General features: G+C 41.6%; 1 protein-coding gene across 4 annotated transcripts in view; it reads right to left on the bottom strand.

Annotated features, from left to right (window-relative positions):
- Positions 1-26,673, bottom strand: part of RIPOR3 (RIPOR family member 3) — a 145,979-nt gene that overhangs the window by 3,230 nt on the left and 116,076 nt on the right. For 3 of the 4 annotated variants that reach the window (XM_078392184.1, XM_020779503.3, XM_072996853.2), the window contains 11 exons: positions 24,070-24,215; positions 14,088-14,217; positions 11,950-12,549; positions 11,436-11,575; positions 10,629-10,767; positions 6,584-6,719; positions 5,596-5,757; positions 4,321-4,479; positions 2,360-2,562; positions 1,397-1,480; positions 256-346 (listed from right to left, as the gene is read on the bottom strand). In XM_078392184.1, coding sequence (XP_078248310.1) covers positions 256-346; positions 1,397-1,480; positions 2,360-2,562; positions 4,321-4,479; positions 5,596-5,757; positions 6,584-6,719; positions 10,629-10,767; positions 11,436-11,575; positions 11,950-12,549; positions 14,088-14,217; positions 24,070-24,215 — 1,990 coding nt within the window. Of the gene's footprint in view, positions 1-255; positions 347-1,396; positions 1,481-2,359; positions 2,563-4,320; positions 4,480-5,595; positions 5,758-6,583; positions 6,720-10,628; positions 10,768-11,435; positions 11,576-11,949; positions 12,550-14,087; positions 14,218-24,069; positions 24,216-26,673 lie in introns of those variants that run through there. The other variant, XR_013544479.1, reaches the window with a different exon arrangement.

Raw genomic sequence — 26,673 nt, 5'->3', positions numbered from 1 at the left:
TCCACCCACAAATTAGATAGATAACATGGCAGGTTTTTATACCTATATACAGGTGATTGGTTAGAAACTGCAAATGATTAGAAACGTGCAAAATGTGAGAGTTAACACTGTGTTGTTGATACTGCATTCCATCAAAGCTCCATTCCATCCATAAAAGGATGTAAGAATCCCCAACATGGAATAACAATGGCAGTTGAGGTATCTACTTTTTAACTTGTTAACTCAGACAGAGAGGAAAATCACTAAAGTGTTTACCAAATGAAAGAGTGGCTTCTCTGGCCGCATTCCGCACATCCTCCATTTCTGACAGATACAGCCTGGCAACTTCCTCTATACTTTCAATTCCCTGTTTCATAAAAGAAGCACAACACCGACAGCTGTTTTAAGCATTGAGAACTGTTTCATTGCCCTTCAGAGCAATACATTAACTCAGGGGTAGCCAGCATGCAGTACGCTTAACAGAAGTCTGGAATAGTGCTGGAAAACAGATTAGAAAATATGAGGGCGCAGAATTTGCCTGTGCCGTTCTCCGTTTCTGCATGGCCATGCTTCTGTTTGTTCTTGTGCTATGCACAAGTAATATGAGACCAAGCTACAGAAAGCCATACATGTAACAACAATACATATTAAACTAACACTATAATATTACTGCAAAGAAACACTAGCCAAAAATCTAGCCCCATCATGTTTTCCACTCCTCTCTCATTGTCCTTAAACACACCCAGAGTAAGCTCAATGGACACAACTGTAAATAAAATATCACCCCCGCAGAATAATCACAGTTTACTCAGTGTCAACAGGAGGCATGGATTACCATTCTGCTGTTACAAAATATTAATTCCCAACTGAATTTAGAATACAGTCTTAAAAGTGCAAAGGAAATTACTTGTATTCTTTTTGGCCCAGCAGTTTACAGTGCATCTCTGCTTTTTCTCCCTGGTCCAGTGAAATTTCTGCTTAAGCATTAAAGATTCCAAGCAAATAAAAATGCAATATATACTGGTGGCAAAAGATTAATAATTTGGATGTATTGCAATGCACAACCTATATTTTAGCAATCCCTACTCCACCCACGGCTATTAATCCCAGGAGACAACATCCAGGGCTAATATCAACTTGTGCTGGGAAGTTAATCAGAACTGTGATAAGGTCTCATCTCCCACTCTATGGTACAGCCCTGACTGTGATTTCCCAGCCTTGTATTTGCTGTGAAAAGCAACAGGGCACACTACATATTATTTTTATGCATTATCTAATTTGGTGCTGAAACTCTACTTTGTCTTTCAGGAGGGTATGACTTCCTGCATTTCGGCCAACATGACTTTTGCTCCCTCTGCTGGCTGCCCTGTGAAACAAATAGGACCCCTACTGTAGTACGTAGTTGCTCCGCACTCACTCTGAGATTTTTGAGGGCCAGACATGCAGCTTGCTGTAATTTTGAATCTTCGTGGCTTAAGACATCTGTATAAAAAAGAAGAGCCTGGAAAATACAATAGAAATTTTTTTCCTCCATAAATTCTTTCACATTGATGTCAGAATCTAAATTCAGCCCTCAGGGGCCTTTTCAACCTATTTGCTACCCCTCTACTTTCCCTTCTAATGGATGAGATATTTCAGAAGGTGCTGATATATAAATTATAGTAGTGTTCAATCATTCACCATTGTCTTGTACCATTGGTTTGAAGTAGCATTGCCAACCCGAAGCTATTTTACAGCTAATTTGCTGGTGTTCTTTGAAAAGCAAAGGAAATACTGATTACAGGTTAAATACAGGTTAGAGTTCTATCCTTAACCTGGAAAGGCAGGTTAGAGTGCTGAACGTTAGCTTACTAGTCCTTTAAGTACCTTCAGCCCACATAGATAGTTCTCCCCAGCCTGCACCGAATGCTCACAGTAACTGGTTATTCCTTAAGCACTGCATTCTAATCCATGAATGCTCCCACTGAGCCTTAAAGGTGGGACAATACTTTTGTTTTTGTTTTGTTGTTGCTGCTAAAATAGACTAACTTAGCTACCTCCCCCTAAAGAACAACAAAAAAAAAACATTAACAGTACAAATTTGAATCTTACTGCCTCTCACTCTTTTGATTGGTCATTGGAAGGTAAACAGGGGTTTGATTTACCATCCTGATTGCTGAGGGAAGCATTTCTGAAGGAATGCTGCTGGAGGAGGGAAGACTGATCTTACAGACTATCCATAACATTCAGTGCTTAGTTTGACATTGGAATCTAGGACCTTCTGCATGCGAACTACAAATGCTATTGCTGTACTGAGGTGTCTTCCCACAGATGGATGGATGCACACATATTCTCTAAAGTTAGTAAATAAAACATTCTGAGGAAAAGGGGAAACGAATACCATTTTTCGGAACTTCCTGTTGCCTGCTGCACAAGAGAGACATGATGTGGCTGCTTTGGCCACACGATGGTTTTCATCAAGCTGGAGGACTGCCAGGAGCTGCAGGGTCTGGGGAAGGGGCCGCAGCTGGTTCAGTCGCTTCCCTTTCAGTTTCTTTATTTTCTTCATTCTCCCAGGACGTTGCAGGTCCTCGGTTAACATTACTAAAAAGAGAGCAATTCCATCCCATCAATGGTAATGTCCCTGTTCCTTGTCTTCTCTCCCCACAACTACCTGCCTATGAAAGAAAAACGTTTATTTCCTTAATGACAACAACTGTAGGTTCATACTACCCTTTGAAGTTTTATTTTATTTATTTATTTATTTGATTTGTATCCCACCCATCTGATCAAATAGACCACTCTGAGCGGCTGTTCAGTTGTTGTATATTGAATCAGGATACTAGATCGTCTTGCCTTGTGACTGGGGCACCTCTCCACAGTTGTAGCCATAGAAAAGTTCTTCCAACTATGATTAAAATCAGCCAAAATTATTTAAACAGAAATAATGGGAACTGAATGAATGTGTGAAAAGCATAGACCAATTATCTACCGTCATGCTTGGCCAGGTCAATGGTCCACCATCACACAGCATTTTACAGATGCTAAGAGGCAGGAAACAGTTGTAACTAGAGCAGTGCTAACTGGGGTTTTGATCCAGGGCACCAAAATTTAAAGGATGCAGAAATTTGCTGTTGGAAGGTCATAAACCTGCTTATTAGTATTTACGTCTGGAAGGGAATGAACCTACACACTCTAAGTGTATAAACTGCTTCCAGCTGCTTCTTGCTGGCTAGACAAAAACACAATATACATGACTAACCAATGTGGCTGTTGTGCTGTCAGACCCATGACTCTGATGGGGAACAGGAGCAAAGCACTGGAGGACAGTAACTCTGTCCATGCTGGGTAAACTGGCCTGTGACCTCAAGCTAGCCTTCTGTCCTCAGGTGCCCTGAGTAGGGATGGACTAGACAGTCTCAACAAGAACCTTCTTGCTCTTCTGGGTACTTGTTGTGTGCTGCACTGCAAGGATTTGCACACTTGGTGATGTTTATGAAATGTTTCAGAAAAAAGTGCATAATTTATTTATTTATTTATTTTATATCCCGCCTATCTGGTCGTGTCAGGACCACTCTAGGCGGCTAACAACATTAAAAATCATACAATAGATATAGACATAAAAACAATTTTTCATGACAGAGATATTAAACAGGATAGGAAAACTGAAGGAGAGGGAAAAGAGGGGTGTCAGGAATTATCTGATGGGAATCTAATTGAAACGATGCCCAAAAATACACTTTAGTCAAATGTATGCAAGTAAGATTTTAAAAATGCAAATAAAGGGAAAGATTAGTTTAAAAAACTGCAAGTCCGTCCATGTTTGAAATTTCAATGCAAAGAGAAACCTATAAAGTTTAGCCAACCACCACAAACAGAAAATGCAGATGGTTCACCAGAGAAATTCAGAAAAATTGAGATGAAGAGATTTTGGGATGCTCTCCCCTCTCAGCGTTGAAATAAGATTCAGTTGCCAATTTGGTCGGCTTCTGTGCATGCAGTGGTAGAGGGAACCATCTAATCGCCCTTACTCTTAACTTCAAGCACTGAAATGTTCTTGATGAGCCATGGAATCTTGCTCCCTCTCTCTCTCTCTGGCTCATGCAAACAGTTAAAGGGCCAATAATGTGCTTAAAATGCATTCTAGAGAAGTTGAAGGCAGCAGGAAAAGTGGAAGACCAAAAATGAGATTGGTTGAATCAGCAAAGGAAGTCACAGCCTTTAATGTGCAAGACCTGACCAGGGCTGTTAATGACAGGGCATTTGGGACAGTTCTGATTCATTGGTTCGCAGTAACTTGTACGAGGAAGTGGACTCCAGCCAAATCTTGACTGAGCTGCCCTTCTTCAGATTCCTACCTACCTTCTTTAGCAAATCTGGCCAAATGTTTTTCCAAGTTGTTTACACGGTGCTTCTCCAGGTAGCTGTAAAACTGGAACAGTGTCACTAATTCAGTGGGGAGATCTGGCAAGAGAAATGAGAGGCTTCCTCCAGCTACCTGCTCCACAAACACCTGCAAAACTGAAGGAGAATGAGAAGAAATGAGGAGTGGGATGTTTCTCATAGGTAGAAAAAGCCTTTCTTTTTACAGTTGGTGCCCTTCAAAAGCAGAAACATTTTTCTATATCTGTTACAGAGCTGAGAAAAGTTGACTTTGTGCGTTACAACTCCCAGAATCCAAACAGCCAGCCGGAGCACAGCATTCTGAGACAGTCATCCCAAAATATAACTCTTGTTTGTTAATGGTAGAGTTTGGAAAGTTCATTTTAAAAGTAATTAGCTGCAGTTATAATAAAAGAGGGGGGGCAGCAGTTATTTACTGTTATAGTTGCCATTTTAAATTACCGTACCTCTTTCATTTCTTTTGCAGGGACCATTCACATGTTTTTAAAAGGAACTACAATAGTTTTAGCTACTTTTTAAAAACACCTTGATGCTTGCTGCAAGCCACTGGCCTGTGGAACAAAGCACATCTTTTTCTGCTGATTTCGTTGTCATTTCAACACCCCAAATAGACACCAGCAAAGGTGCCCTCTGGCACAGTGGTTGAACTGCAGTACTGCAGTCAAGCCTCTGTTCATGTTTAGTCCTAATAGATTCAGGTAGTAGCTGGCTCAAAGTTGACTCAGTCTTCCATCCTTCCAAGGTCAGTAAAATGAGATCCCAGCTGTTAGGGAAAATCGTGTTTGCATATTTATGTTGTAAACTACTCAGAGAGGGCAAAACACAACAACACGTGACATTCTTCCTCTGTGATTTAGTCACAATTTTGAGCAGGAGTGTTTTAAAAAATTATTTTTTTCTTGGCGGGAGTTGGGGGGAGGCACAATAAAAAGCATGGGGGCCACATGCACCTCCTGGATCATATTCTGCCTACCTTTGTTCTTATCATAACCTCATAAATGTAAAAAGGAAACAGTTAAAGTTATGCCACAGGAGACATTATCTGTCATCAACTCACAATTATAATCTAAGGTACTAATACATTCAATATTGGAAAAAGGAATTAATCACCAGTCACCATGTCACTAAGCCACGGATAGGAATCAAGCTGTTTGCCAGCTGTAAACAGGGGACAATTTCAATCCAATGGAATCAGATGATTATGTACCTTACCGGCCAGGTATAGATAAGTACCTTTTTCTAGATGTTTTTGATGCTTTTCTTTTGTTTTAAACATCAGAATGTACTTCAAAGCATTCCGAAATCTCTCTACTGGACATAACAAGATGCTGCCCCCTTCAGTGCACCCACTCCAGATTTTCAGGCAGTGCTTCTGCTTTTTAGCTTTCTGGATAACTGTGAAAGATAGATTTTCAGTGTCAGCAAAGAAGCCAGAACCCATTTTCAGTTAGTGAAGTATCACATGGTTTGCTTGAGATAGCCAATCTGATTCTGTAGACTTGCAGCTAGGCACACATATGGACAAAAATGTATAGATGTTCCTGGACATCAGCAGATTATGCCACCAGCATTTTAATGATCTCAATACAAGCCTGATCTAAAAGTTCAGGACTCACTCCTTGCCTTCTTTTGTGTCAGAAACTCGGTGAATCCTGTTGTATAACGTTTAGTGGCAAATGGAAGCAAGTAATTTTAGTGGAATCAAGTAATTTCCGTAGGCATTATGTGTTGAATAGTCAAGGGAGAAATGACAAGGGAAGTGAGGAGACATTCTTCAGGACGTTTGCCAAACAACAGGAAACCAATCATTCAAATACACACATATGCACATTCATATTTTCACTGTTATAATGTCCACAATTGCAGAAGCCATGTCATCCTTGAATGTACCTCTCTTCAGCCACTGTAGAACTCAGATACTTTTTCTACATACGTATGGAAACACAGAAAGTCATAGGACAGCCAGCATCAGACATACTGATTTCACATCAACACATCTGCTTGCCACACTTAGACACAAAACCCTTGGATGATTGATTTTGTGTGTGAGTGGCCCACAGGAAAGCGGAGATTGATCCAGGAGCCTAACTTGTTTTTTGTATTCAGCAGCTTGCATTACTGGAGGAGTCTGTATGGGATCTGAAAAGCAGACATCTCCAAGGGACAGGCCAGGTGGCCTTTAGGTTGTCTTCCACATCACTGATTATATCACAAAACTTACTGTCTTCAACAGAAGTTAAGTTCCGTGGTGCAGGAGCAGCCAGAGCAGAGATTATTTCCAGGATGTGTTTCTGTTGTGACACCTCCTCCAGAAGGCTCTCCTGGACAATTGGAGCTAAGTTTGGCGTGACAAGTTTCTGGACACAAAGAGAGGAGGAAAGACACTTCTGTTCAGTATGTTAGATTAAGTGAAGCAGCTGGATTCAGCTGGCTGTGACCCAGATGTTCTCCAAGACCATCAGGGAGAACACCTGCCTTGCATCTTTCTGGTGGGATGCACATTATCAATGCAGCCCAACAGCTGCGGGTTAATTTCACTGTGGTGACCTGGGATTTGAATGAAACCACTTCCTTCCTACTCCTATGTGTTGCATGCTGAGAAGCAGCTGCCAACATTATAAACCACAAAGAAATGCACAAAGATGGCCGTTTCCCTACGGCTGCACTTCAAGGCTAATGCTGTAGGTCCTGGGCAAAAACTACTGAAAGCGGCTTATGCAGCCCAGCCACCCACATGTAATCTGTAGACCTCCAATGAGTTCATTTTCTAGTTCACAAACTAGACTAACATGCTCATCAGAGATTGACTGCAGCTCCCAAGCAGACCCAGATATAAGCAGATCTACATTACTGGAAAAATGGATTTAAACCTGGTTGAGGCATTTCCCTGAGGTACATTTTTAAAAAGAAATTAGTCCTGCTCCTTGCTCCCACTCCAACCATGCACAAATGAGATCAACATTTGTAAACCAACCTCACTCCCTGTATGATGTGGGAACATACATGCTTAAAATATGGCATTGGGGGAGAGCTTTTGCCCACCAGACTCCCACTTCCAGATGCAGCTCCCAATAAATAGGTTGTGGGCCTTGATGTCAAGGATGGGACTGACTTATCTCTCCTCTGATGGGACTGTTCATCACATTTTTCCTACTCATTTATGATCATTCCGGTGATTCTCTTCTGCATCTTTCCCAACCCTACAATAATTTTTCAGATGTGGCAGATTAGAGCTCTACACAGTATTTTCCAAGCACATTCATATCATAGATCTGCATAGAGGCATTATAATACGGGCAGAATTAAATTTATTTTATGGTCCTACAGGTCTTTTTTCATAGCTACTGCGTACTGGGTTGACCTTTGCATCCTCACCCAAACTCCAGGATACTGTTTTGGTCACTCTCACCCAATTCAGAGTCCTTTGACACATATACAGTAGTGGCATGTTTTACTGAGGTATGTATCACATTACTTTTGACTGTATTTAAAATCCTTTTCTTTTTACTCACTGCCTCCTGGATTCCTACATTCTGGTTATATTAAAATGAATGTAGGTTACTTTGTAAATTTTAGATTGACGTTTTAGAAATTTTAGAGTAAACCAAATTTTAGAGTAAACCATAACCCAAAATAAATTTTGGGTTATCGTTTGAGTTTATAATGGGCATATTAACTGACTGTACCCCATGTTCCTTATGCTGGTCAATGACTGTAATAAAGACAATACATACACATTGCTTTTGACTGTATTGTGCACCACATATGCACCACACATATACATATACATTTGCCATTTTAATATCCATTAGGGGAGATTCTTTTGGGACCCTTCAGTTGTATCTCTTTTTGCCTTGGCCACCTGAAATAATTTGGTGTTGTCAGCAAACCTGGTCACCTGACTTCTCATTCCTAACTTCCAAGAACAAGTTTAAAAAACACCAGTCCCAATACAGGTCCTAGAGGGACACCACCATTTGCCTCCTGCCATGGTGAGAACTTCCACTTAATTCATGCTGTCTGCTTTCTGTTCGTTAACCAGGTGCTGATCTGTGAAAAAAAAAAATCTTTTCTTTGATTCCATGAGTGCCAAGTTTATTCAAAACTCATTGGCTAAAAATGCTGTAAGTTTGCTGACTGAGTTGGGCTTTCAGCCAGAAGATCTGTTTAGGAACAAGCGTAAACAGAGTGCTTGGAAGTCTAAGCATCATCATTCTTCCAGGAACTGGCCTAGGGAGGACTGTGGTAGTTCTGTGGGTAACCAGATTGCTGATTCAATGTTCTGAACACCTACTAGGCAGAGGTAACTGATTGCTTCTACTACATCAATAGCAGCCTCATGGAAAAAAAACAGCAACAAGCTGCTACATTCTCAGCTAATGTACTGCTTAATTAATGGAGCAGGAATGAGTACTTGCTGGGAGGTAAGGTCTAAGATACATACCCAGCATGGTGTAGTGTGTAGAGTGGTGGACCAGGACTCAGAAGCCCTGAGTTGTAATCCCCACTCAGTTGTAGAAACTCACTAGTAGTAAAACCACTCCTTAAATATCTCACCTACCTTGGGAGCCCTGTTACAGTCACTATACATTGGTTCCAATTTGACAACACATGACTAACAGTCTAAGGACTTGGTCACATGAGGGAAATGTTCTCTAGTCATCCCCCAGTTAGTTCATTGCTTTTTTTTTTTTTCTGGTTACACGATGCACAGTCAAGAGCAAGGCATTTTCCCGGCTAGCAGTGTAACTGCAGAACATTTCCCCATTGCCAGGAGGGTTGTGTTATTTTTGTACCTTCGTTGTACTGGTGCATTCCTTACTTGGATTGCCTGTGTGCACAACCTGCCCCACTTCTTTTCAGAACTGATGCCAAAACGGTGCCCGCCATTACTGCAGCATGCATATTAATTTTGTGTGTGTGTGTGTATGCCTGATACATTGATACGCTGGTAAAATTATGTCGCCAGGGGGCTGCTGCCATCACATTACTGGTGAGTTGTTTTTTTTAAATTACTGTGGGAAGATACATTGAACCATTGGCATGCCAATCTAATGGGAGGAGTGATTGCCAGTACTGCCACAGATATCCCGTGCCGATTGTGTACAATGCATTTCTGCACTAGCAGCCAGTGCAACAGAGGACACGTTCCTAAACAGAAATCCCTTCCTGATCAATATTCCCTCTAATTTTCAATGCACCCTGAAATCAAAAAAGGAGTCTTTTTTTAACAGCATCCTCCCAACAATGACATCATTCCCATTTTGCCAATGAAACTGCAAAATGAGATACTGGCCACTGAGTTGCATTTTGAACACTGTAACAAGTCAAAATGGGTTGTAATTCACTATAATAAGAGAACAAATTATGTTTTAAAACTAGTTTTAATAGCTACATTCGAAATTTCCAAACTCTTGTCCAAACATATTGGACTCCAACTCACAGCTTGGCCCGGGCTTCAATCTGTGTTATGCAAGAGCTATTTTTGCCCGCACCAGTCTCCCTAAGATTTGAGATCTTGGGGGACAGCCCTTGTTCTGCCACTTTAGAAGTATACTAAGGCAACTATCTACAGGCTCTGGAGCTCCCTATAGAAAGAAGTCAGGTTGACCCCACACACACACACATGTCCTACTGCAGGCATCTGGTCTGATGTTTGTTTTAATATAACAATTCATTTAATATTCTTCTAATACTGTAATGTATGGTGTTTTTAGCTGGATCTGTTTTAAATTTATGTTGAAATCTGCTCTGGGTCCTGCAAGGGAGAATTAATATGTAGATATGCACAGCCATCTGGTTGACCACTGTGGGAAACAGGATATTATACTAGATAGGATCTTTGTCGAATCCATCACAGCTTTTCCTACATTCTTTTATACTTGAAGATTGAAGAAATTCACAGATGGTTAATACCTTTATTACGATTAACAACAAATCTAGAAAATCTGTAAACTAGTGGAGAATGAGGACGTAATGGAAGTCCATACCTAAGATTCCAACCTAGGATTTTGTTAGACTGCCATTCACCATGGTTCATAACACGTGGCCACGCATTTGGGGCACTATGCCTTCTACCCATCCTCCCTCCAGTCCATGTTTTACCATCTAGCTTGATGAAAAAATCCCAAGGATGTTGAAAGCTTGCTTATTCTGAGCACTTACAGTTGATCCTATGAAAAGTGGGACTGAACCCACCAGTTATCTTAGCTGCTCCTTGCCGCTGCTCGCTCTGCTAGCAATCCAAGTCAAAGACACTTCCTCACCTGTAGAAGAACTCTGCAAAACTGCAGGTGAACACCCAGTAGTGTATCTAGGTCATCACTGCCTGTGGTTAGCTCTTTCTTTTCTGTTTTGGCATCACAGGAAAAAGACGAAAACGTAGTATCATTGTAGGTGCTGGTGCTAATGACAGGAGGAAAAAACAAGTAATTAAGAGGATGTTAAAAAAGGAATAGATAATTAGGCTCACGTTCTGTTGCCACTTACAATGAGGAATATGGCCACCGCTCCCTTTGCATTGTGATGAGGAATCAGATTTAGTGGATCGAGATCAGAGCTTATAGAAGAACCCAGCAAACTTGTGTGAAAACAGAATATCAATAGAGCTTTGTCCAGCATCCGGGGTCCCTCCGTAGTCAATCAGCAAAGCAGAGAGAAGGTCGAAGGGATTTTTGAGCAAGAAAAGGCAAATGGATGTAAGCTGCCTGACCACATATTAAATATATATATATATTAAATATATATGTACCATGGTCTGGTGCATATTAAAATAACACGCGGTTTGGCTGTGAAGTCAGAGGCTATCACAGTATTCCAAAAGAATGTTTGAGTGCATTTAGCTCCAACACTCTTAGATAATGGGACCAGTGCTACAGTTCTCAGTCTACAAGGAAGACTAAGTGCGGATCCTGCCCTGTTCAATCACCACATGTCTTTTTAATTGACATCCACTTTTCATTGTCAACCACATGAGGGATTGGTGTGTATTCTATGATTTATTTATTTTTTGAGAGTGAATAGGAATCATATTCGATTCCAGGCATGCCACAGGCTTAGATGGAAGCACATACCTGACACTGTGGGTCCTTATACTCCCAAAGGATGAAAGTTCATCAGTGCTGCCATCAGCATTGAGAAAGTCAAAGCTCTCCAGCACTGTTTCCACCATCAAGCTCTCCATGGAGGAATGTTTCAGGTGGTGTTTTTTCGGCTGTTGGTAACACAAAGCAAGTTGCATTTGCACATAAATAGAGGTATATAGAGCTATTAATTGATACAGTGCTATCAAGTCCAAAGTATTTGTATTCCTAGGGGTTTTGGAAGTGTTTTCCAGTGTCTCAAAGCCTTCTTAAACAGCTTTACAGAGACATCATGGCTTGACTGTTCTGCATTGCTTTAAACCATGGTTTGAGAGTGGTGCCTTAGGTTGTGCTTGCTTATGAAAATCCATACCACAACAAACTTAGTTTTTAAAGTATATTTCCAACCCAAGGTCTGAACAGAAAAATACTCCTGAAGTCTTTGGCCTTTGGGGATATAAGAAGGGAAATGTTTTAGCAACAAAAAGTGACAACAGAACTATACCTTTAATTTGTCCCTGATGCGAAAAACCTGATATTCCATTTGCTCTATTTGGATAGAATGTGGATGCTGCAATTTCAACAACTGTAACACTTCTTGCAGGTTTTTCTCAACTGATCTGGTATTTCCACCAGATTTGGCACCAACGTCCTCTTTCAAGCTTCTCTGTTCAGCAGAGAGGATCTTTCTTTGTTGCACTGAAGACAGACTCCAATTCCCAGTAATGGGTTGGCTCTCCTCTTTTCCTTGATCCAATGGACATGATGGGACCATGTCAGCATGTGGAGTCTCTTGTAGAATATCTAAAGTTCTGTGACCTAGAGGCTGGATCAGCAAAAAGTCCCTTTGTCCTCCTCCCACACAGCCATCCAATAGCATGGTCAATGGCAGCGTCCTCTGATTTGAAGGAGGGGTCACGTTTCTGCTCTCTGCCCCTTTCTGGTCTTCAGAACTGAATGAGCTGTCTTCAGTTGTCTCAGTGAGACTGTGGCTTGCACTCCTCAGGCGCATGTTAAAATCATAGTCCGCCAAATAGCTCAGAATGCAGGAATCCTGGGTCTCATCCCTGATAGCTGCATGTTTTTCCCCTTGCTTGAAAACAGACTGAAGCAAAACCACATAGAACCACAATTACCATACAACACTGAACACAGCTGCTTTTTTATGATTTGGGAAAATAAGCAGAGTCTAGCCTAGTTATTATTTAGATGACAGACACAAGGGAATACCAGGGAGGATGAGGGGAACCTGCTTGAAACCCTGGACAGCTGCTGGCAATCAGTTGGCACAGTGATCTGATTCGATCCATAAAGCAACATTCCTATGCAAAAAGAAACTACAGCATTCCCATGGGGATAACCTTCTCCAACCTCAACCCCAAACTACTGTATACTCCCTTCCATTTATACAGACCAGATTCACACAACCATAACTACTCACTTCTCTTCCTTCCCCCATAATACAGCTGACAAGGAAATTTTAGATTTTTGGCTTTTTACCTGGCTGGATAGCTCAGTGGTTTAGATATCTGGCTGCATAAGCAGTGGTTGGAAGTTCATAGAATAACTGAGTGGGAAAGGGTCTATAAGGACAATGTCGTGCTCAGTTCAGGAATCCAAATCAAAGCTTTTCAATTCTTCACTGTGCCTCCTGTGAGTAGAACCAACCTATGTGGCCTTGGGCAAGCTGCACAGTCTCAAGTTGCCCCTAGATGAAGGGAATGGCAAACCACTTCTGAGTATTCTCCACCTGGAAAACCCTGAAAAGGGTTTCCACAAGTGAGAACTGACTTGATGGGACATGATTATGTTATTAGTTTGGTTTAAGTTTTACTTCTCAAGAGCAGTCTTCCTCAATTAGGCATCCTCCAAATGTCTTGATCTGTAATGCAGCACCACATGGACCATGGAAATCATTATCTGGAAAGACTATAATTTAGAATGTGCTAATTTATAAAAATGATCCATGCATGGCAGGAGTGGGTATCATTTTGTTCCCAATGGCCAAGGAAAGGGTAGTCTATTAGGTACCATACCATGATGCCAAAGTGGGCTGTTAACCCTTCTGTCTTTCTCTCTGCTACCTCTTATCCAGCTGCTTAGTAGAGGTGTGAACAAATGACTTGCAGAGGGCTTCTGAAGCACACAAGTATTATCACCCTAGGCTGCTCTAATGTACAGAGCCTTTGCCTATCAGAGTTGATCTTTGCTAAGAGGATAGTCTAGCAACTTTGTATTATGCATAATAGGCACAACTGGAATTCTGATCCAGCAGTCATATCTACTGTAATAATATAAACTGGAAATGTATACCTTACAGATATCTAAATGGGACTCACCTGGGAGAAAGGTCCTAAACTGGGAAGTTTTGAGGCTTAATTAGACCAAGCTCTACCTTCAGAAAGAAATCTCCCTGCTAGCACTGGGTCAGGAACAGGAAGCTTGGGCAGAGTTAGTTACACCTCAAAGCATTCCACTTTAGGTATTTTCTACCAGGTGAGCCCCATTTCACTGTCTATGAGGTGTGGGTATGTCAAGTAAAGATCCCAGAATTCAAGAAATCAAAAAATCCCATTGATATGTGACAACAGATGGTACACTAGGGCATCGGCAAAAAATTATTTCTACCCCAGTCACACTTACAAGGTAATATTTCTCTCGGAAGCTGGGAGTGTTTGGCGGAGTCCAGCTGTATATGGAGTTCTTTCTGCTCCCCATAGAAAACTTAGTGGTAGATCCTGGAGACATGACAACATTCTCAGTCTCAAAAGGGCTATGGATAAGAAATATTGAAATATTAGGATTTTAGAACTTAAATTGAAAGGACAGAAAGCTGGCACATGGTTTTCATGGTGGCATATCATGGAAGAATTCTCATTCACCTCAAATGAAGCAAAACCACACCTGGCCTCCCCTCCCCAAGGTATGTCCCTAGGCCCCACTCTGTAATGGAAATGCAGTTGCTACTCCTCGGTTGCAGTGATGCAGAGATCTTATTACAAGGTTATCAATTCTGTTGCAGAAATATCTAGTTTCTTCAGCTAGAAGGGTGGCCAGCAACAGTTCTGGAAGGTAAAAGTGTTCTACCCACATCTGTTGCAAATGTAGGACCAGCCTTCCCTGAGGCTTCCAGGTCAAAATCTGAGACAGGGGTACAAGGATGGGCCCTTGTGTAACAGGTGTAAAATAATGTATGCACACACATGCATGAGTGAATGAGACAGACAAAGTGGATGTTCTCAACACACAGGCAGAAACTTTCAGACTGAGCCTGTTAAGGTGCTGAGGGAGGAGATGGAAACCTAGGTATTAAAACTACCACAAACAATACAATCAACTTTTCTCTTCCTCCAGTGTTGATTGTCCTGGGATTTTCTTCCTACCTGGAGACCAAGAAAACATAAAAATTCCTGGAAAAATTAGACTGGACCCTGGCATGCTTAGCTGCAATTCTGAATATGCAATATGGTTGTATGAGTATTAATAAGCACCTATTGCAAGAATGAGTGATTTCAGAGGGGCTGAGTACAACGGGTAGAACTAAAAGGCCTGGTTTGCATATTTAATTTTTTAAAAAAATTTTAATGCCGTGATTATGTATAGTAAAACTTGCTACAACTGCTTAATTTTTTAAAAAAGCAAAATGTTTTTTGACAAGAAGCTCCCCCACCACCACATCCTCTAACGTCCAAAATATTGTTTTAAAAAATGGGGACAAGGAGAGTTGCTCGGAGTCCTTCAAAACATGGCAGAATTGCACCCCATTTCCTCTGGGAGTCACAGGAAAACATTTTGAGCCAAAACAAAGTTGTTGTTGTTTTCAAAAAAATCAGGGTGTGGAAGGTTTCAGGGCCTCGATCTGTTATGTGCCATGAAGTCACCTCTGACTTATGGTGACTCTATGAGTGAGCAATCTACAAAAGGTCCTGTCTTAAACTGCCCTGTTCAGCTCTTCAAACTCAAGTCAATCCATCTTGCATTTGGTCTTCCTCTTTTCCTGCTGCCTTCCACCTTTCCCAACATTATTGTCTTTTTTTCCAGAGAATCCTGCCTTCTCATGATGTGCCCAAAGTAGGACAACCTCTGTTTCATCATTTTTGCCTTCAGAGATAGTGTGGATGATCTGATCTTGGACTGGGTCTCCAGCAACACATCCTTGCACTTGATTATCTTTTCTAGTTCCTTCATTGCTGCCCTTCTGAGTCCCAGTCTTCTGATTTGTTGGTTACAATCTCTGTTTGGATTGATGATTGAACTGAGGTGGACAACATCTCTGACTATTGGTATTAATGGTACTATTAAACTATTTAAATAGTTGAACGCTTTATTACAGAGTGTCTCGTAGCAGTGGATCCGATAACCTGGTTGGCTTTAAGTACAGTGGTTCCTCGACTTACCAACGCCCTTACTTACGACCATTTCAAGTTACGACCAGCTCCGGCTGCAAAATTTTGCTTCTACTTGTGACCAGAGCTTCCACTTATGAACAGAAAAAGGCGGGGGGGGGGGGAAAGGCAGGAAATTTAAATTTCTAACTGCAGGTGGTGACGAGACTGCTTCTTTGTAGCTCTTTCACCTCAGCAATTAGAGAGCATGCGTTGGAGGAGGAGGCTTGGGACTGCCTCCTTCTGTTTCTGAGAGTGTGTGTGTATTTGCAGGGAGGCTTTGGGCTGCCTTGTAAGGTAAAATGCTGTTTTCTGCTTTTTTAAAAAACTGTTCAGGGTGTTTTTGCAGCATGGTTTTGAGCTGGGGGGTTATGTTTCTGTGCTGTGGTGGGTCTTGGGGGGTTGTTTGTTTTAGGGGTTTTTCCCCCTATTTCCGATTGGTCTTGGGGGGTTTTTGTTGCTTTTTGGAGTGTTTTTTCCCATTTCTGATGGGTCTTGTGGGTTTGTTTTTTTGGCTTCCCCCCCCCATTTCCGATGGGTCTTGGGGGTTTTGGTTGCTTTTGGGGGCTTCCTCATTTCCAATGGGTCTTGGGGGGTTTGTTTGTTGGCTCCCCCCATTTCCAAAGGGTCTTGGGTTTTTTCCCCATTTCCAATGGGTCCTGCATGCTTCCCTTGCTTTTCCCTTTGTTTTCTTTGCATTTCCGACCTGCCCCTTTTGTTCTCTGTGTATTTCCAATCTGCTCCATTTGTTTTCTGTGCATTCCAATGGGTCTTGCATGCTTGATTGCTTCCCCCCCCCTTCGGCTGGAAGGGATTAATCGTCTTTCCAATGAGTCTTGCAGTGATTTTTTGGGGAGTGTGTGATTTTTTTCTTCAGCCAGAATGGATTAATTGCATTTCAATGCATTCCTATGAGAAATGGTGCTTCGAGTTACGTCCATCTTTTGGAACAGATTATGGTCATTACGTCGAGGCACCACTTCACATGGATGGGTAGAAGGAGCACTGGCTGCTCATCCTCAGTTAGTCAAATGTCTTGAACTAACTCTGCCACTAGATGGGTCTCAGTCTTACATCTCATTAGTTTTGTTTAGATTGGCTTGCAGATCTGCATACATAAGAAGCTCTGGCTAGTCTGAAGGAGTCTAAACACAGACATCCTCAGAAAACATTCTACGCTCCCCAAAGTACTGCCATGATAACTACTGTGAAGGCAACCCTTTCACTAGTTAATTGGATGCATTAGACAATGTCACACAGCTGGTGCTTGTCAAAGCCAGCCAACACCTCAGAGGAAGATTAGCATCCCATCTGTTTTTTCCTCACTGTGTAGCAAATTAATGCAAGACCTTTAAGAGAGAGAAAGAGAAAGTTTTCCAGCCACGGTGGTTGCTTGTAAGTCCATGAAATGGCACTGATTGTCCTACAACCTTTCTACAATTTAGTTTACTTCTAATATGAAACCAATTTATAGACATTGTTCATTGTTAAATAAATGAAAGGTGCAATACTGATCACATTTATGTGTCTCTCTGTGCTTGCACAGGTATAGCGCAAGAGTGTGGATGATCACACATGCAAATTCCATTCATTTCATAAAGCCTAGCATTCACCCAAATTCCCAGCCATTCATCCTCCAGACATTTTGTACAAATAGCTCAGTAGTTGAGGTATCTGGGTGAAGAGCCAGAGGTTGGGAGTTCGATTCCCCACTGCGCCTCCTTAACAGGGGCTGGACTTGATGATCCATAGGGTCCCTTCCAACTCTGCAGTTCTAAGATGGTGATAGCTGAAGTTCAAAGCATCTTGGCAACTGAAGTTTGAGAACCACTGGCCCAAAAAAGCTCCACCTTTTACATCAGCGTAGGCAGCATACAACCTGTGGGCCAACTATGACCTCAGGGCCATTTTTGGCTCCCAGTAGCACTACGTTCATAGCCCACAACTCTAAATTTTTTTTTTAAAGTTGGGAGGGGTTGCTTTGAAAGTCTCCTGCCTTTTCTGGTGAGTTCTGTTTCATGCTGTGCCCAAAGTTTCAGTTTAAACATTTTTGCTTTAAATGAGTGTCTAGGCTTGATTTTATCTAGGACCCACTTGTTTGTATTTCAAGTGGTTTATGGGTTCCATAAAGTTCATCTGTACATAGCAATTGGGAATACCATACAATTGATTATCTTGTCCTTGATCTCCAAATGTATATGTAGAATTGCTTAAGATGATCCAAGAAATGTTTTGAAAATAGTTAAGAAGATGCTAGGCAAATACCTTTCTCTTCAGGCAAGCTTTCCCTGAGAGAGTGGCTGCTCGAGTGGGTTTTTTTAATAGATTGTTGTACCTTACTGCTTTGAATATGTTTTTGGTGTTGCTTATGTTTTTTGTTTGAAGCCTTTATGTATTGGAATACTCACTGTTGTTAGCTTAAATATTGTCTGTTAAAGATGTAAGCCACCTTGGGTCCTTTTAAGGAGAAGGGTGGAGTAAAAATCTTTTTAATTAATTAAAGAGCATCTGGTGCAGAGCATCTCCTGATAGAAACTACCTGGATGTAGCTTACAAGCACCTCCGAATTGCCAACAATGTGTATAAATAAACAGAACAGTGACCCTTCGGATGGTATGGGCAAACACTAGTCTAATACGTTTTTTAAAAAATTCTCATGCATGGGTTCTTCCAGATGGAGGATCCCCAGTGCTTCTAAACAGAAGACACTGCAAATCTACTCCATCTTTTCTGATTGGCAGGACAAAGAAGAATAGAAGAAACTGGGCCAATATGGGAGAGTTGCACTTTCCAAGAGTAAGGCAGGGCAATTGCATGACAACGACTGCTCCAGAAATACTGCAGATTTCTGGCTCCTGTTCTTACTCTTTGCAACCTCTTGGTCTGATCTTTTTTGTTTTTGCAATATAGTTCCCATCACTTCAAAAGGTGTACAGACAAGCAAAAATGTAATACTGTGGCTTCCCTGATTGCTTCAAGAAGCTGTAGTACTGCAGTTCATCAATTTCCCTAACCTGGGATGCTCCAGGTGTCACAGACTACAGTTGCCAATATCCCAGCTTGTTCCCCAGTGATGGGAGTTATAGTTCCACATATCTAGTAGGCACAAGAGTAATGACTGCAATTTCTGCTGTTGCAACTGTCTAAAGATGGAAACGGAAGAGAGACAAGGGGAATGATTAGCCCAGGAGCCTGGAAAGACTAGTCATTTAGACCAGAGGTTCTTAACCTTTGTTACTCAGATGCTTTTGAACTGCAACTCCCAGAAACCCCAGTCAGGACAACTGGTGGTGAAGGCTTCTGGGAGTTGCAGTCCAAAACTCCTGAGTAACCCAAGGTTAAGAACCAGTGATTTAGACCAGTGGTCCCCAATCTTTGGGCCTCCGGATGTTCTTGGACTTCAACTCCCAGAAATCCTGGCCAGCAGAGGTGCTGGTGAAGGCTTCTGGTAATTGTAGTCCAAGAACAGCTGGAGGCCCAAAGTTGGGGACCATTGGTCTAGACTACATATCTCAAAATCCCCCAGCCAGCATGGTCAGAGGTGAAGTAGCCTGAACCTCTTTTCTAAGCTCTGATTCATTGCCCTTCGTTTTTCAGCTTTCTGGTAGCATCTGTTTTGCCAGAACAGCTCAGAAGGTGGGCAACTTCCCATATGTTGTCACAGACATCTGGGACATTACCACAGACGGCTTATAAATGCCAACTCATTTTTCCCCTTCTTGTCCCTGCATGACTTCCAGATGTACATCTGTTTCACGTGCAGCTTTAAAAAGTCACTTAAAACTGTGTATAAGGGATTGCCAAAATCACCACAAGATGTCCCTGTTTCAGTTTAGAATGGAACCTTGCCCATTTAAATGCAGAAAACGATTGCGCCACAGGAGAGCTGGCACATGGACTGCAGGATTTAAAGAGCAAACAGCAGAAAAGGATTAAGAAGCATGAAGTGAAGCAGGAGTTGATGCAAGAATGTTGTGGAAACGTTTGGGAAGAATTGGAATTAAGTAAAACTTTTGTCTCCTTTTAAACATCATTCTTCCATTTCAGTGTCCCACCCAATAGACAAAGAGGTGTGTCTGCTCTACAGGTTGAAGCTAATTTAGGCAGTGGCTAATAGGCAAGAGCAATACTGAAACTACAAGAGATACTCATTCTATTCAGGCATTATACAGTCCAGTTGAGTGGCCATTTTTAGAGGGAATTAACCTCACTGCACTAAACTGCACCATAATTTCCTTGGATTTCCACCAGGTCTATAGAGGAGAGGTTCCTGCTAATGTGTGGACTCTACATGTGAGCCAGAACCCTGAAAAGCCAGAGTTCTTTCTTTCATGTAGAGACTACACACAAGTAATACTGTTCTCCAGTTCAGACGTGGTGTTGAAAGAGTGAAGAACACAATGGCAAAAAAGGGAACAGGGCTAAGCATGTTCACCTTATCAGATTGCATAACAGCTAACAGCTTTTACTTATAGGGGACCAAGGAGGCCCTTATCTTTATGAAACTCCTTAACTCCTCTTTTTGGAAGCTCTCATGGACCAGAGTTCATCGCATCAAATCTACAGGTCCATGAAATCTAATGCCACAATGAATGGGCTTCCCCTATCTTTTCTAATTCAACCACTGATCCATGAACCTGCCTGCATCTTGTCTGCAGGGCCAGATTTGCTTTTAGAAGAGTGGGGCAATCACGGGGGGGGGGGGAATGCCACTGCCACCATCCTTCTCCCTCCACCTCCCCATGAATGCTCCATGCAGTGGCAGTAGGTAGGAAGCATGGTAAGCAGAAGTGCTGCAGGCAGCTCCTCCTTCTTTTGCTTGTTTATTTGCTTTCTTGTCTTTTAAAAGAAAGACAAAGGTCACTGTGCTATTCAAGAAAATCTTTTTATCCTATGGAAGAAGCTATCTCTTACTGTGCTTAGGTGCCTGTTATCCTAAAACAATTGTAGCTCTTCAAGGCTGCCTTTAATAACAAACCATTTACTATAAACATATAGAAAGCAAGTGATCTTATTTTTTAAATTTAGTTAAGAGCAAGGCAGAGCCTCCTCTGATAAATTTTTCAAACAGAAGACAAGTGGTGATGCTGGAATGGTTGAAGAGGAGCGTAGCATAACTGCGGAGTCCATTTAGGGACAATTGTGTTAAATGTCACTATAGGAAAACAGATAAGACACACAAGCAACTTGTTTCAGGCAGTGTTTTTTCCTACCCTGTAATTTTATATTTTATTGCACTTGCTTCGAAAGCTTTCCTTTTCAAATCCATTTACTCTCACTTTCTTCATTATTTGTATTTTTTGTTTGTTCAGTCGTTTAGTCGTGTCCGACTCTTCGTGACCCCATGGACCAGAGCACGCCAGGCCCTCCTATCTTCCACCGCCTCCCGGAGTTGTGTCAAATTCATGTTGGTTGCTTCGATGACACTGTCCAACCATCTCATCCTCGGTCGTCCCCTTCTCCTCTTGCCTTCACACTTTCCCAACATCAAAGTCTTTTCCAAGGAGTCTTCTCTTCTCATGAGATGGCCAAAGTACTGGAGCCTCAGCTTCAGGATCTGTCCTTCCAATGAGCACTCGGGGTTGATTTCCTTTAGATTTGATAGGTTTGTTCTCTTTGCAGTCCAGAGAACTCTCAAGAGTCTCCTCCAGCACTACAATTCAAAGGCATTAATTCTTCGGCGGTCAGCTTTCTTTATGGTCCAGCTCTCACTTCCATACAACACTATAGGAAAAACCATAGCTTTGACTATTCGGACTTTTGTTGGCAAGGTGATGTCTCTGCTTTTTAAGATGCTGTCAAGGTTTGTCATCGCTTTCCTTCCAAGAAGCAGGCGTCTTTTAATTTCAGGGCTGCTGTCTCCATCTGCAGTGATCATGGAGCCCAAGAAAGTAAAATCTGTCACTGCCTCCATATCTTCCCCTTCTATTTCCCAGGAGGTGATGGTGGGACCAGTGGCCATGATCTTAGTTTTTTTGATGTTGAGTTTCAGACCGTTTTTTGCACTCTCGTCTTTCACCCTCATTACAAGGTTCTTTAGTTCCTCCTCACTTTCCGCCATCAGAGTGGTATCATCTGCATATAGGAGGTTGTTGATATTTCTTCCTGCAATCTTAATTCCAGCTTGGGATTCCTCCAGTCCAGCCTTCCGCATGATGTATTCTGCATATAAGTTAAATAAGCAGGGTGACAGTATACAGCCTTGTCGTAATCCTTTCCCAATTTTGAACCAATCCGTTGTTCCATATCCAGTTCTAACTGTTGCTTCCTGTCCCACATATAGGTTTCTCAGGAGATGGATAAGGTGGTCAGGCACGCCCATTTCTTTTAGGACTTGCCATAGTTTGCTGTGCTCCACACAGTCAAAGGCTTTTGCATAGTCAATGAAGCAGAAGTAGATGTTTTTCTGGAACTCTCTGGCTTTCTCCATAATCCAGCGCATGTTGGCAATTTGGTCTCGAGTTCCTCTGCCCCTTCGGAATCCCGCTTGTACTTCTGGGAGTTCTCATTATTTGTATAGACATGGCCAAAGAAAGCAGAATGAGTTACCCCTAGAGCAATTTGGTTTTTTGTAAAATGGACACTAGGCAGAGGCATGGCAAAATTACCACCAACGCAGAAGTCTCTGTGCTGCAAGGTCAGAAGACCAGCAGTCGTAAGATCAAATCCACGCGACAGAGTGAGCTCCTGTCACTTGTCCCAGCTCCAGCCAACCTAGCAGTTCAAAGGCATGTAAAAGGGAGTAGTTAAATAGGTACCACCTTGGTGGGAAGGTAACAGCGTTCCGTGTCTAGTTGCACTGGCCACATGACCACGGAAACTGTCTTCGGACAAACGCTGGCTCTATAGCTTGGAAATGAGGATGAGCACGGCATTGTAGAGTTGGACATGATTGGAATAAATGTCAAGGGGAACCTTTACCTTTACCTTACATGTGAAAGGAAGAAAGGCAGATAAAAGCCACAGCTACTCCTGAGTCTTTACTCTTTTCCCAAATATTTTTTCTTTTATTCAATATTTATGAAGGTGAAGCATGTTGCAAGAACTGCTGTAGTTGCCACTAACTAACCTGATCTTGGTCTGTAGATAAGAAGAGAATGGTGTGTTATTAAGTGCTACCAATAAACCTGGAACACCTCACTCTTGCCTGAATGACACACATACATGGCCCTTTCTTGCACATGTGATTCACTATACAAATTAAATGTTCAACTTCAGTATGCCAATGGTTCTGAACTTTGGGTCCTCATGTGTTCTTGGACTAAAACTCCCAGAAGCCTTTAGTACTAGCTGTGCTGGCCAGGATTTCTGGGAATTGCAGTCCAAGAATATATGGGGACCCAAAGCTTGGAACCACTGAGATATGCTGGGTTCAGTGAACAGAGAGAGGGAGAGGGAGACTCCCAGCAGCCCCAGCCAGCTAGCATGGTCCAAAAAGTAACATTTCTGAGCTGTTTTGCCCACACACACACAATTAATGTCTTTTAATTTTCCTTCACAACTGGAAAACATGTTTCCATGTCCTTGATGCAGTGCTGGTAAACTCCAATGGCAACATAAGAACTGCCGGTTGACTATAGGGTAGCAGCTGCTCCACTGCCAATAAGGATGACAAAGAGGACAAAGAAAACAAGAAAGAACAACATTCTTCACTTTTAAAACGGATGTTTTTGCAATCGACTTGCATATGCTAATATATGCAAATGTGAACACAATTCAGCATTATTACCATAAGGTAAGTAGAAATACACTGCTGCTCACTGTATTGCACCAGGCAGTGACTAGGAAACCACCCTGGGGCAGGTATAACAGTAAATATATAAATAAAATAAACACAAGTCATAGTTTTGTTGAAATGCTTAGTAGGTAACAATCAGTTATTTCAGAAGAATAATTTGAAAAGTGATTTCAGATTGTCCAATACTGGGAATGACTTCACATCTGAATTTCACACAGAATTGTTTGCATCTTTTCTTACCAAATGACCTCTCCTCAAACCAATTGATTTTACAAGAGTGAACTGATTAGCTTTTATCAATCAAAATCTCTATATTCCCTGCTTGGCCAGGGAAATTCACCGGATGGAGTAGGGTGGCCACTTTCACATAATCAAAAAGGAGGACAGCTCTTCAAATGGAAGACTGTACTTCCTAAAGGAAGACATATGGCCATCCTAGTTAACCACCCAACTAAACTGTGACCTGACGGTTGGTGTCATGCGTACAAGTCACTATACTTACTTCCAGAGAACCTCCAGTTGCAGTTTGATGGTACCTAATTCTGTTATATCCACAACAATGATATAAGGCCTAGTTGTGAAGAAGTCTATGGTATCACAGGTCACCAGGCCAACCAAGAGGGTACTCAATCCTCGCAGTTCTGTGACCTGAAAAAAAAACAATGGTATCATCCAAGCACTAACTCAAATGTTGCTGTATGCACACCAATACTTTTGCAGAGAAGGTAGGTACAACACAAGTTAGGTGAAATAAAAATAAATCCTGCAGTGTGTTGTACAGAGAACGTTCTCTCCAAACCATTAGAATATTTTCATGCATCCTTAGTTAGCAAAGGCTATATTAGCTGTCCTTCTTCAAGAAAAGCCACAATACAGAGAAACAACATACATATGTCAATTTTTGTTTTCATATTTGGCCCTCACTGAGTCAAAAACACATTCAAAATGTTATTCCTTTTGTAATTCACTACCCTAACAATTCTCCATGTGCACATTTTGAGTTTCTAATTACCCTTGATCGCAGACCACATTGAGTACTTAGTTATACCTTAGCAGCATAGTCCTGGGGGAAGAGAAGGAAAACGGAAGCAACTTTTGGTAGTATGGCTTCAAACCTGCATCTGAATACACCCCTGGGTGGATAGCAAAATGAGCTGGGTACCTGGCTACAGAGCCAGAGGTTGGGAATTCAATTTGTGAAAGAAAGCCTCCTAAAAGAAAAGCTAGCCTGTGTACCTTTCAGCAAACTGCACAGTCACAGAGCAGAGGAAGGGGATGATAAACTGCTTTTGAGTACTTTATGCATGAAAAACCCTCAAAGTGGTTAATTAAGTCAGAATTCACATGATAGCATGTCATTATCATTGTCATCAACATCATCTGAATACATTATTTGAGGGTTTGCTTATTTGTAGTATGCATTCCATACAGAAATTCTATCCTGACCAAACAATGAGTTTTAATTTTCCAGTGTTCTGATGAGAGAACGTCAATAAGTTTTTAAGTGAACTATGCTTTCGAGCTTAAATTGCTCAAAGATGTTCTGCAGCTATATCACAGATCCCACTTCAAACAGAAAGGTTGTTTTTGGATAGTATGAAATTTCAGTTAATGAAGGCCATTTCCCACATCCAAGTCATTGCTGGTTGCCACAGATTTTGGTAAGAATACATACCTGAAACACCCCCAAGATGGACAAAAGCAGTACATCTAACATAACATTCAGATGAGCAAACAACATGAAAGCCAATTCTGTTACTTTTTCCTTAAATCTGGAGAACATGATTCATTGTCACTGGCATAGCACAAGACTTGCATGTTTTCTCACAGTATTTGTACAGTGCATCTCAATTAACCTCTCAGCATGGAGTGGGGGGGGGTTGGTCAAGAAAGGAACATTTTAAGCATACTTCTAACAATCTGCTGGAAAGGGATAAGGAATTCCATCCTGTGTATTCCTGCCCACTCCTCAATGCACATACATACACTGCCAGCAAATAAGGAGTTTTGCGAGAATTGCTTGCAGACTTTAAAAGCTGTAAGTGAAGCGTGCCATTTCAGAGAACTTTGTGTGTCAGCAAGAGCCAAGTCACAAAACCTGGGAAATGGAATTGTTTGCTCCAAAACAATCTGGCTTTGGTGCATTGTACACATAATGGCATCCAATGACGTGTTATGGAGGAAAAAAAATAATGTTTGCATGCCAGATTGTTAGCTGCCCTTCTGTACTTTGAAGAAGGAGAACAATGATCATGCGCTCGTTCATTGGTTCATCTTCTAATATGATACATGTAATTTTTTTGCCCAAGGTCCCCATCTGCATTCTACGAGAAGACAGGGCAGTCTGTATGCAAGAGGACAAACAGACACAAATCTGATATCAGAAATGGCAACACAGAGAAGCTAGTGTCAGAATATTTCAACTTCCCAGGACTCTGTTGCTGATCACAAAGTGGCTATTGTAGGAAAAAGAAATTGTAAAGGGAGATTTGGGAATGCAGTTGCTGAAGGGGTTTACATCTATAAATTCCAGTGTGCTTGTAAGGGATTAAAGAGAGATCGGGGCTTTTTAGCTGGATTTCTCTACTGTCTTGAGCGCAACCATAGGTTTTTAGTATACAATGTATTCTCCCTGAAAATTTTTATTGTCTAAATATTCATGCTGCCAAGATTGCCAAGATTTAACTCTGCTAACACCCTGAATATTCATTTACTGTGTTAATAAGGCTATACCTTGGATGTTTTGGTGTTACCCAGTGTTGATATGCTATTGCCTAAGAGGTGTGCAAATTTGTGTTTTTGACCTACAACTCCAGTAACTATGCTATCTGAGAAATGTTGAGATTTGTGCTTTAAAAAAACCCACAAATCTGTACATCTCTACTAGTGTCATTCCACTTGATACCCTATACCCACTACTGCCAAGGCTACTACCACATGGACTCTATATAAACTTGTGCCCCAGATTTGAGCTCAATGAGTCTGAAGGAGTGGATTGTATACACAAAAAACCCAAACTAAAATACCTTTGTTAGAATTACAGACATCGCAGTGTCTGTGCTGTTCATTTTTTGCTGTTGCTGAAAAACACAATATGTGGCTATCT

This window comes from Pogona vitticeps, chromosome 4, assembly GCF_051106095.1.
Source record: "Pogona vitticeps strain Pit_001003342236 chromosome 4, PviZW2.1, whole genome shotgun sequence".
Lineage (NCBI taxonomy): Eukaryota > Metazoa > Chordata > Lepidosauria > Squamata > Agamidae > Pogona > Pogona vitticeps.
The sequence above is the reverse complement of the archived record's forward strand: the minus strand, read 5'-3'. Positions and strand labels throughout refer to the sequence as shown.